At 44.5% G+C, this 12,333-nt stretch overlaps 1 protein-coding gene across 3 annotated transcripts in view; it reads right to left on the bottom strand.

Moving 5' to 3' along the window:
- The window catches only part of PDPN (podoplanin), a 43,662-nt gene extending 31,588 nt beyond the window's left edge, over positions 1 to 12,074 (bottom strand). For all 3 annotated transcript variants that reach the window (XM_038746950.1, XM_038746951.1, XM_038746952.1), the window contains exon 1: positions 11,834 to 12,074. In XM_038746950.1, the coding sequence (XP_038602878.1) occupies positions 11,834 to 11,900 (67 nt within the window). In that variant the 5' untranslated portion in view covers positions 11,901 to 12,074. The remainder of the gene's footprint in view (positions 1 to 11,833) is intronic.
- Positions 12,075 to 12,333: the final 259 nt, after the last annotated feature.

The raw sequence follows: 12,333 nt of genomic DNA, 5'->3' as shown, positions 1-12,333 counted from the left end.
TATCTCTGGGCCAGTCAGATTACTCTGAGGTGAGCCGGGCCTAGACAAAGCCTCAGTTATAAAGATAGGCAATTACCGTCCTACTGGTAATGCTCCCGAATAAGACTGCAGAGTATGAAGCATCCACAAGTCCCCAGTCAACTGAAATTCGAACATAGATGCTTGCAAAGAAATGAAAAGCTCCTTTGAGAGTTTAGGACATACGGGCTGCTGTTTTTATTCCTATAATGTTCTTCTCCTAATCTAGCAAGATATGCGAGGACTGAGAATAACCTGAGTATAATTAGGAGAAAATGACTCCATTGTCTAACCCTGTATATCTTTAGCCTATTTCAGCACCCACTTTGGAAGCCATTTGAACTACAGTTGGATTGTTTTCATTTGTCACTTCCTTTTATGACTGCATTTAACTTTATCAGGAGAGGGAAGCATCCATCCCGATGAAATACAACAGGGGGGAGGCTATGGTCGCCTGTAGGCCTAGTTTACAACACTGCAAAGTTAGGAGAGCTATCTGAACCTCTAGTCAGTTGAGGCTGCCTTGGAAAGTTAGGGATGGAGAAGGAAGAGTTAAGCGTATTATAAGATCAATTTCTAACTATGAGAACGGATATCAAGAAGAGTAACCATCCTGTGGTTCCCCACAAGAGTAAGCTCCTTGAGGACAGGGATCCCGTCTACCTATTCTGTTCATTCATTCAGTTGTATTTACTGAGTGCTTACTGCGTGCAGAGCAATGTACTAATTGCCTGGGAGAGTACAATACAACAATTAACAGACACATTCCCTGTCCACAATGAGCTTACAGTCTAGAGATGAGTTTACAGTCTAGAGATGAGCTTATTCTTCCAAGTCCTTAGTACCTTACTTCAGTAAGTGCTCAATAAACACCACTGATCTTTTGTTGCCATTGTTGGAAACAGAATACTGGGCTGTATGGCACATTGGTGTGACCCAGTAATGGCACTACTGATAATTTTATGGGTTAGGTCCATGTCACCCCATCCACCCCCAAAGGAGGGATATTGGGTGGGGGTGGGGGTGGAAGATATTGGGTGGGGTGTGGAAGCAGCGTGGCTCAGTGGAAAGAGCACAGGCTTTGGAATTAGAGGTCATGGGTTCAAATCCCAGCTCTGCCAATTGTCAGCTGTGTGACTTTGGGCAAGTCACTTCACTTCTTTGTGCCTCAGTTCCCTCATCTGTAAAATGGGGTTGAAGACTGTGAGCACCCCCGTGGGACAACCTGATCACCTTGTAACCTCCCCAGCGCTTAGAACAGTGCTTTGCACATAGTAAGTGCTTAATAAATGCTATTATTATTATTATTATATTATTATTATTATTATCTTGCCCTGAGTCACACTATTTCCAGTCTGAAGAACCTGCAGGAGCTCAACTGTTTCTGGGGTCCTTTAGGGTTACCACTTACCTTCAGGGCACCTTGTGAGATCCAAATGGAACCAGGATTCCCCTGCAAAATATGGTCAGGACCTTGGGGGTGGGGGGATGGAGCAGGGAGCTGAAAATGCCCAAGCCTTCTGGGGTCCTCCAGGAGCATTTGGCCTAAAGAAGGACCCTCTGACCTTTGGACATGAAGACTTGGGGACATCACCTAGATCACTCCAAGGGTTTTGATTGCAGTCTGTGGGGAAATAGCATGGTCCATGGAAAAGACCATGGGCCTACAAGTCAGAGGGCCTGGGTTCTGATCTGGCTACCATGGGCCTACAAGTCAGAGGGCCTGGGTTCTGATCTGGCTCCACCACTTGTCAGCTGGGGGCCCTTGGGCAAGTCACTTAACTTCTTCTGCCTTGTTGCATCCAATGGCCAGGTACAGGCTCGATGCAAACCAGCCAGTCAAGCCAAACTTCCTGCCATTATAAATTTGCAGTGAGAGTTCAGCACCTGGGTACTGGGCACACAGCTCCCTCTTCACCATTGCTTTTAGGAGACAGAAATGTTGGTAGTTTGTTCCAACAGTGGGGCCAGGAGCCTCTCTGGACCATACTTATGCTTGGGCCCTGATGATCTCTTGCAACCCAGACTTTCTGCGGGGCCTTTTTTCCCAAAGGCGACCATCCTTTCTGCATCCCATATGCACCTGGGTGTGTACCTCTTAAGCACTTTGCAGCATGATGTAATGATAGAGCAAGGGCATGGGAATCAGAAGGTCATGGGTTCTAATCCCGGATCCTCCACATGTCTGCTGTGTGACCTTGGGCAAGTCACTTCACTTCTCTGGGCCTCAGTTCCCTCATCTGTAAAATGGGGATTGAGACTGTGAGTCCCATGTGGGACATGGACTGTGTCAACCAGATTTGCTTGTATCCACCCCAGCAATTATTACAGTGCCTGGCACCCAATAAGCGCTTAACAAATATCACAATTATTATTATTATTATTATTATCAGTATTATTATTATTATACATACCTCACCCCCAGCCCCACAGCACTTATGTGCATATTTTTCTACTCTGTTATTTCCCCCATCTACATTTATTTTAATACCTGTCTCCATCTCTAGACTCTAAGCTCCCTGTGGGCAGGTATCATGCCCACCAACTAGTATTATACTTTCTAAAGTATACAGTATCAATAAATCAACCGATCAATCAGCCAACCAGGGGTATATATTGAGTGCTTACTGTGTGCAAAGCACTGTACTAAGCACTTGGGAGAGTACAATACAATAGATAGGCATGAAATTCTGTCTACAAGGACCTTATATAATGGGGTGGTGGGGAAAGACATTAAAATAAATTTCAGTTGGATGAGAAACAGCATGGCCTAATGGAAAGAGCATGGTCCTGGGAGTCAGGAGACTTGGGTTGTAATCCTGGCTCTGCCAACTGCTTGCCGTATGACCTAAAGTTAACTTCTCTGTTCCTCAGTTGCCCTATTCTCCCTCTTACTTAGACTACGGGCTCCAGGTGGAACAGGGACTGTGTCCAACCTCATTAACTTGTATCTACCCCAGTGCTTAGAAAAGTACTTGACATATAGCAAGCGCTTAAAAAACAGAAAAAAAATGGATAAAAGTGCTGTAAGGCTGGAGTAAAAATCAAAGTGCTTTAGGATTATAGAACCAAATGCACAGATGATAAAGCAAGGAGGGCAAATAGGGGAAGCGATGTAGAAGGGAGGGCAAATAGGGGAAAAGAAAATTTAGTCAGGGAAGGCCTCTTGGACAAGATGTGACTTTAGTAGGGCTTTGAAGATGGGGAGAGTAGTGCTCTGTCAGTTACGCACGGGGATGGAGTTCCAGGCCAGAGAGAGAGTGTGGACAAGAGGTCGGTGGTGAGAAAGACAAGACTGAGGTATAGTCAGTAGGTTGGTGTTAGAGAAGTGAAGTGTGTAGGTTGGGTTGCTGTAGGATATCAGTGAGCTAAGGTAGCATGGGGAGAGCTGATTAAGTGCCTTAAGGCAGATGGTAAGGAGATTCTGTTTGATGAGGCAATGGATGGGGAACTATTGAAAGTTGTGAGAAAAGGGGAGATGTGCACTGATTGTTTTTTTAGAAAAGTGGGCTGGGAAGAAGAGTGTCACATGAACTGGACAGAAAGGATACAGGAGGCAGTATAGTGCTCTGCGCACACTAAGAGCTAAATAAAGAAATCATACTTATTGAGCACTTACTGTGCATAGAGCACTATACTAAGTGCTTGGGAGAGTACAATATAACAGAGTTGGTAGACATGCTCCCTGCCCACAGTGAGCTTACAGTACCATTGACTGATTGATATATGAATGAAAAACTATTTTTCTCACCATCCAAAATTTTGGGGTTTGGTTCATTTTTTAGAATGGTATTTGCTATGCACTTACTATGTGCCAAGCACTGTTCCAAGCACTGCGATAAGTCAACCAAATTGGACAAAGTCCCTGTCTCACATGCTGCTCACAGTCTAAGGGGGAGGGAGAAAAGCTATTCAATCCCCATTTTACAGATGAAATACTTGAGTCACTGCAAAGCTAAGTGACTTGCCCAAGGCCACACAGCAGGCAATTAGCGGAGCCAGGATTAAAATCCGGGTCCTCTGACTCCCATTCCAGTGCTCTTTCTAATAGGCCAAAGAATAATCATGGATTTGTGCTGTGACCCTTGATTCCATTACTGTTATATTAGCTTCTTGGGTGTTCCTACCTCCTTCTCCCATCCTCTTACCCCAACAAGACACTCAGATCTGCCAAAACATGCGTTTTCATTATGAGTTTTGCCTGGAATGTGAGGCAAAATGAGTGACGGTCCACGCAACAATGCAAGCCTGTTTGTATATAGCACAACACAGTTTCAGGAGAAAGGGTTTGTGGACATATACATGGCATCAGGCCCAGGTGAATACTACAGGAATGCACCCCTCATGTTAGAGGAGAGTATATTATGGCATCCACTGAACAGGGACAAGGAGATGCACATGAAGCCACACTGGGAGACAGCAGCCCGGCCTCGTGGAAAAAGCACAGGCCTGAGACTCAGAGGATGTGGGTTTTAACCCCAGCTCTTCCACATATCTTCTGTGTGACCTTGGGCAAGTCACTTCACTTCTCTGTGCCTCAGTTCCCTCATCTGTAAAATGGGGATTAAGACTGTAAGCCCCATGTTGTGTCCAATCTGATTACCTTGTATCAGCTCGTTGCGGGCAGGGAATGTGTCTGTTGTATTGTACTCTTCCAAGCACTTAGTACAGTGCTTTGCACATAGTAAGTACTCAAATATGATTGAATGAATGAATGAACAGTGCTTGACACAAAGTAAGCGCTTATCAAATACCACAATTATTATTATTATTATTAAAATACATAACGCTAGGCATGCAGTGTAATGCTATGATGTCTCAAGTGCCATTTTCTGAAATCCAACAATTTCCCATGATCGTCCAGCAAGGCACTGGGGAGACTACTCAAACCTCTGCTGGCTCTAGAGTCTCTGCATTCTCCTCCAAGGTGAGTATAAAGACTGGCACAACATCTGAATCACAGTAGGGGGAGGCTAAGTACCAAAACAAAAAACAAACAAACAAAGCCAGACAGAAAAGCAGCTGGTTCTATATCAGTACCAGAGTGAGGGTAAGACGAGCTGACAACTTGGACTGTCTGGAAGAAATCTCGATGACTGGCACCATTTCCACTACTGGCTGTCTGAAGAATGTGGGGGCTGGAGAGTAAAACTATGGCAAGCATCTTGAGATAAACCTGTGGAATTCAGCGTTCAGGTCCACCGTTTTCCCAAAACCCAGGAGATCAGGGTGCGGGGGTGGGTTGGGTAAGTAATATTTTTTCCGTGAAGTTTTATGCCTCTGCTTTCTAGAAAAGTTATCCACACAAACATCTGATGTTCCATTTTGCAAACAGTCTCCTCAGCCCTCAGAACTAGTGTGGTCAGTCATTCAGGTTTACCCTGGAAAGTTTGGTTTTCAATGGGTCTTTCCTCTGTCTCGTTTGGATAAATGGTCCCGGATGCCTCTATTTCAAGTAATTTGGTTTTAAGTGTCCAGTGCTGCTCTGAGTTCTGCCTCTAAGAAACCCCACTCCCAAAGACCTGGGAAGAGAATGTGATTTTTATCCCTGGAGCAATCAGAGGAGATAAGGGTATCCTTTCCTTGCAAAAAGAAATGCTCTAAGTTTCTGCCCCATGCTGCCATTTTAGTCACATTTTACTTATATCCTGGGGTGTTGTTTCCATGCTAATAATAATAATACTAATAGCATTTGTTAAGCACTTACTATGTGCCAAGCACTGTACTAAGCAATGAGGTGGACACAAGCAAATTGGGTTGGACACAGTCCCTGTCCCACATGAGGCTCACAGTCTTAATCCCTATTTTACAGATGAGGTAACTGAGGCCAAGAGAAGTGAAGTGACTCATGCGAGAGCACAAATCAGACGAGAGGCAGAGCTGGGATTAGAACCCAGGTCCTTCTGACTCCCAGGCCCGTAGTCTACCTACTATGACCTGCTCTGGACAGGGTGAGGAGAGGAGCCTCAAAGATATACACAGGCCTGTCTAGATTTTGGTACTTCTAAAAGCAACCCTGATCCCACCTCTGCCCTGCCATGAAGGTGCTTACAGGTTGCCATCACTTCTCTCCCCTGGGTTGCCACTGGAGTCATTCAGTCAGTCAGTCAATAATATTTATTGATCATTTACCATATGCAGAGCACTGTACTAAGCTCGTGGGAGAGTACAGTATAACAATATACCAGACACATTCCCCACCCACAATAAGTTTACAGTGTAGATGGGGAGACAAACATTAATACATATAAATAAATTACAGATATGTACATAAGTGTTGTGGGGCTCGCAGAGGGGATGGAAAAAGGGAGCAAGTAAGGGTGGCACAGAAGGGAGTGGGAGATGAGGAAAAGGGAGGCCTAGTCTGGGAAGGCCTCTTGGAGTAGATGTGCCTTCAATAAGGCTTTGAAGCTGGGGAGAGGCAGCAAATCATGGTAAAGAATGAGGATTGGTGCAGCAACTGTGATTCAAGGAATCACGCCTTTTCCCCTCCTCCACCTCTCTCTCTCTCTCTCTCTCTCTCTCTCCTTTCTCCACAGTTGTCTGCCCCCTCCCTCTCCCCCTTTCTTTTTGGCCTTCTCTTTGTCCCTTGCCCCACTCTGGCCCTGCCCTGCCCTCCCAGTTTACCCAGAAAGATGGTCATCTTGGATGGGCTCCAGGTAGGAATCAATGCTCCGCCGGCAGAAAGGAACCAACCAATCTTATTTGGGGAAATGATTAATCCTTGGATGGATGCACATCAGAAAAGCAGACGTAAGTGCATGAGTATTCAAGTAGGGGCCTGCAGCATTTGTTAATGACGTTCTCTTTGGTTTCTTGAATATAAGCTTATTCAGTTCCTTCTGATTGCTTAGCGTAGCTTGCTCACTCCTAGATATAGACCGATAGCTGTCTTTCACTCCAAGAAGTCACCACAGATAGAACTGCTAGCATAAGAGTGCAACATGTGGTTGCTAAGGCTAAAATGGGACCCACAGTCCCTCCCTAATCAGACACACCCAAACACTGGCCTGTGTTGTTTGCAACTCCAGGGGCTGTTTTCACTTCTGTCTCTTCTTGCACTTAAACTCAGGATGCTGAGCAGTGGCTTGAGTATTTTGAGAAAATGACAAATGCAGAGATGACTGATCCTCTTAACTCACTAATATTCAGACGGTAGATACATTGGACTAGATTTAAGAGTGGCTGTACAAGCTCTAGAATTACTTTTAAAGTAATAGTAAAATGCATTGCTTTAATGATAGCAACTCAGCTCTTCAAAGCCAACAAAAGTGCTATTAAGTTAAACTCTCCACTCATATTCAAGTTGCCTATGTTCCACAATAAAAACTGCTCTCCTCAAAGCAAACTCCCTTGCAGAAAACATCTCACCAGCCATCTCTTCACTTCTTTCTTTGGCAGTCTGATGTTGTAGGGGATACTTTTGAAAACAAAACTCTTTCAGCCTTAATTCTGACATCCTGTAAAAGGCTTAAGATAATTACAGATAATGGTTTCCCTAGTTAGAAAGAGGATATAACATGTTACCTTGTTTCCTTGGATGCACTGAGAGTGTAGTTTAATTTGGTCGCCACCCACACCCCTTTTATTGGAAAGCACAGAACTGCATAATTTGCACATTTTGCCTCCAAAAAAGAAATATAATTGAAATCCAGAACAGGGAATGTCCCAGTGGAAAGAAAGCCCCTAAAAATAGGGTTTTCAATACCAGTTATGTGGGTTCTATAAAAAGAGTTGGTCAAAGTCTCTTTGAGCTGAACAGAAACAGAATATATTGTTGTGCTGCATATATAATTTCCTTAAGCTCCATATAACTTGTATTTTTTTTTTATCTCTGGGAAGAATTACAGAAATCTATTCTAGAGCCTGAACTCCACTCCTATGCAGGGTTCGTTACTCTCTCTGGCTGGAGGCTTTGGAAGACTGTAGTCTGGAGGAGAAGAGTTGTCTCTCTTCCCCTGGAATAAACAACTTAATCATTTTACAGGTGGTGAAAGAAACATCGCCCAAGAACATCCAGAAATGGTGACTTTCCAGACCAACTGCAGTACAATGTTAGATGATTATCTCATTCTTTCATTCATTCATTCATTCAATCATATTTATTGAGCGCTTACTGTATGCAAAGCACCATACTAAGCATTTGGGAGAGTACAATAGAACAAAAAACAGACACATTCCCTGCCCACAGTGAACTTAAGGATCCATAAGAATTAAGTAAGCATAGAACTTTTTTTCCCCACCAAAAAATATAAGAATATGGTATTTGTTATGTGCTTACTATGTGCCAGGCACTGTTCTAAGTGCTGGGGTGGATACAAGCAAATCAGGTTGGACACAGTCCCTGTCCCAGATGGGGCTCACAGTCTCAATCCCCATTTTACAGATGAGGTAACTAAGGCACAGAGAAGTGAAGTGACTTGCCCATGGTCACACAGTAGACAAGTGGCAGAACCAGGATTAGAACCCAAGACCTTCTACCTCCCAGGCCCAAACTCTATTCACTACACCATGCTGCTTCATGCTGAGAAGCAGCATGGCTCAGTGGAAGGAGTGTGGGCTTGGGAGCCAGAGGTCATGGGTTCTAATCCCGGCTCCGCCACTTTTCAGCTCTGACCTTGGGCAAGTCACTTCACTTCTCTGGGCCTCAATTCCCTCATCTGTAAAATGGGGATGAAGAATGTGAGCCCCACGTGGGATAACCTGATTACCTTGTATCTACCCCAGCACTTAGAACAGTGCTTGGCACATAGTAAGTCCTTAACAAATATGAACATTATTATTATTATTATTATTCTCCAAAATATGCATATATAATAAGAGTTGATGGTTTACTTTGAATTAATATGGATAAATCAGCCCTCCCTACCCTAAATCCATCTTTTTTCCCCTCAGGATCTCATTTTGTAAGTATATTATAAATTATGTATTAACACCTGCCTCCCTGTCAAAACTGTAAGCTCGTTATGGGCAGGGAATATGACTGCCAACTCTGTTGTATTGTAGTTTCCCAAGTGCTTAGTACAGAGTTCTACACGTAAGTGCTAAGTACCATTGATAATGACACTAATAATGGGCATGATCTCAGTGTTTTATTTCACTTTGTCTCCACTCTCTCCCATGAACACCACTCTCTATTTTGGCCCCTTAATAATAATAATAATAATAATAATGTTAGTATTTGTTAAGCACTTACTATGTGCCAAGCATTGTTCTAAGTGCTGGGGTAGATACAAGGTAATCAGGTTGTCCCACGTGGGGCTCACAGTCTTCATCCCCATTTTACAGATAAGGGAACTGAGGCCCAGAGAAGTTAAGTGACTTGCCCAAAGTCACACAGCTTACAAGTGGCAGAGCCGGAATTTGAACCCACGACCTCTGACTCCAAATCCCATGCTCTTTCCACTGAGCCACGCTGCTTCCCCACATAAACTACAGTATTTGCTAAACACTAAGTGTCAAGCACTGTACTTGGCACTGGGGTACATGCAAAATAATCAGGATGGACACAGAAATTAGTTGGCAGCTCTCTTGGGTGCCGGCGCCACGGCACTGTGACAGAGGGCTGACCACTTTAGCCATTGAGTAGTAGAAGAAATGGTCACAACATTACTAAAATCCACTCTTTCCTCTCCATCTAAATTGCTACCATGTTAATCCAAGCATTTATCCTATCACACTTTATTTCTGTATCAGCCTTCTTGCTGACCTCTCTGCCTCCTGTCTCTCCCCATTCCAGTCCATACGTCATTCTGCTGCCCAGATCGTTTTTCTATAAAAGCATTCAGGCTACATTTCCCCACTCCTCATAGTAATAATAATAATAATGATAATGATGGTATTTGTTAGGCACTTACTATGTGCAAAGCACTGTTCTAAGTGCCAGGGAGGTTATAAGGTGATCAGGTTGTCCCATGGGGAGTTCACAGTTTTAATCCCCATTTTACAGATGAGGTAACTGAGGCACAGAGAGGTTAAGTGACTTGCCCAAAGTCACATAGCTGACAGTTGGTGGAGCCGGGATTTGAACTACCAGTGTTTGCCCATCCACCTCCGCATCCAACAAAAACTCCTTACCATTGGCTTTAAAGTACTCAGCCACCTTGCCTACCCTTACCCAACTTTGTTCCTCACTTACTATAACACAGCCCGCACATTTTGCTCCTCTAATTCCAACCTTCTCCTTGTACCTCGATCTCGTGAATCTCGCCGCCGATCTCTCGTCCACATCCTGCATCCGGCCTGGAATGCCCTACCTCTTCATATCCGACAGACAATTACTCTCCCTTCCTTCGAATCCTTATTGAAGGCACATCTCCTCCAAAAGGCCTTCCCTGACTAAGTCTTCTTTTCCTCGCCCCCCACTCCCTTCTGTGTGGCATTCAATTGCTCCCTTTATTCATCCCCTCTCCCAGCCCCACAGAACTTATGTTCATATCTGTAATTTTATTTATTAATATAAATGCTTGTCTCACCCACTAGACTGTAAACTCATTGTGGGCAGGGAATGTGTCTTTTTCATTTTTATATTGTACTCTCCCAAGCGCTTAGTACAATGCTCTGCACACAGTAAGCACTCAATAAATACGATTGACCAATTGACTGGTCCTAAGCCCAAATGCTCCCACAAGAATGAGGAAGATGGAGGAGAACACTGCAGTCACCTCAGTCTCTGCCCCACCCATTGCCCTGGGCTCAAAATACTGAGCTCCAGTACTACTGGACACAGAAGCACATGGAAGCAGAATGGACAGAATCTGGTGGTCGAAGAGAGGGGTTACATTTGGCCAAGGTGGAAGCATCCCCAAATTTTCACTGCTTTGGGCCTAAAGTAATCTTTAACTGGCCCTACTGCCAGGGAGGGGGGAGCTCAGAACAAGAATAAGGCACGGACCCTGTCCTCAAGATGCTTATAATCTACTCCCAGTTCCACTTTTTTTCATGGCATTTGTTAAGCACTCACTATGTGCCAAGAACTGTACTAAGCTCTGGGGTGGATAAAAGCTAATCAGGTTGGACAGCATCCATGCCCCAAATGGGGCTCACAGTCTTAATCACGATTTTACAGATGAGTTAACTGAAGCACAGAATAGTGAAGTGATTTGCCCAAGGTCACACAGTAGACAAGTGGTAGAGCCGGGATTAGAACCCAAGTCCTTCTGACTTCCAGGCCTGTGTTCTAGCAACTAGGCCACATAGCTTGTTCTCTTTCTTTGACAAACCAGAGAATCTGTCTTCTTCCCTTGGGACCCTCTCAGATCTCTCCTCGGGATGTAGGGCACATTTTACACCCACAAAAACACAGAGAAAGAACTGCTTTCGGCACAGGAGGATGAACACCTACACTTGTTTCAACACGTTACTTGGTGCTGAAGGCAACCCAGTGTCAATCGAAACCTAGGCCGAAGCAGCAGCAATTCTGTGAGACCGATTCTCTCCTCAGAGTGTGCTGCTGGATGGGCTCTTTCCGATTATCAATCAAGCCCGACCTGAAAGGGAGGGAACAGGAGAGAGGTTAAGAGCATACCCAAGGGAGCCTCCAGGGCAAACTTGGGAACGGTCTTGCTCTCAGCAGGCTCCTCTTCTCTGACTCCTTTGTCTGTTTGAAAACTATTCAATAGTCACACTGATCTCACTGATTTCAGCCTCCCCCAGCTGACTCCTCAAGACCTTAAAGGCTCACGAAGCTCAAAACAGTTCCTCAGCTCGAATTCAGAGAGTTGAGTAATGGGCAAAATAATTACAACAATTATTCCGCAAGCTACGGCGGACAATTCTATAAAGAAAGTTCCTTGATTCAGAAGCATTCTCTTACCTTCATCGGCGAGTGCCCAGAGAGGAATGCTCCCTAAAATGAAGAGCAGGAACTGAATTTTAAACATCTTTTTTTCTTCCTTCGGGAAATTAAATATGCCCCGCCTTGGGATCAGAATACTCCAGATTCTGAAGAGTTCAAATAGATGGGAGGAGAAAAATGGGGCTTCAAGCAGGCTGAGGGTCCTAAATTTTCATTCAGATGCTGCAGTGAGAAGAACAGGTCCCCCCCGGTGTGATAACTACAGTGCTAAAGAAAAGTTACTGAGCAGAGTCAACATTTTTGGCTTGGAGGAGGGCGGGGGAGGAGATTGACGAGTAAGGTGGTCCCAGAGAGAGGAGCAAAGCACCGCCCTCCTCACTATGTTTGGTCAGCACTAAAAATATGATCTCAGCCCAGGTTTAAAGTTACAGGCCTGCAGCTGCATTTGGTTTTCTTTTTTCTTTCTTTCCTCTGCAGAGAGCCCTGTTATTCTTAACATGATTTGAATGTATCTGTTT

The sequence above is a fragment of the Tachyglossus aculeatus genome, chromosome 5 (assembly GCF_015852505.1).
Source record: "Tachyglossus aculeatus isolate mTacAcu1 chromosome 5, mTacAcu1.pri, whole genome shotgun sequence".
In the NCBI taxonomy this organism is placed as follows: Eukaryota; Metazoa; Chordata; class Mammalia; order Monotremata; family Tachyglossidae; genus Tachyglossus; species Tachyglossus aculeatus.
Note: the sequence above shows the minus strand (reverse complement) of the source record. Positions and strands in the feature narration are given on the sequence as shown.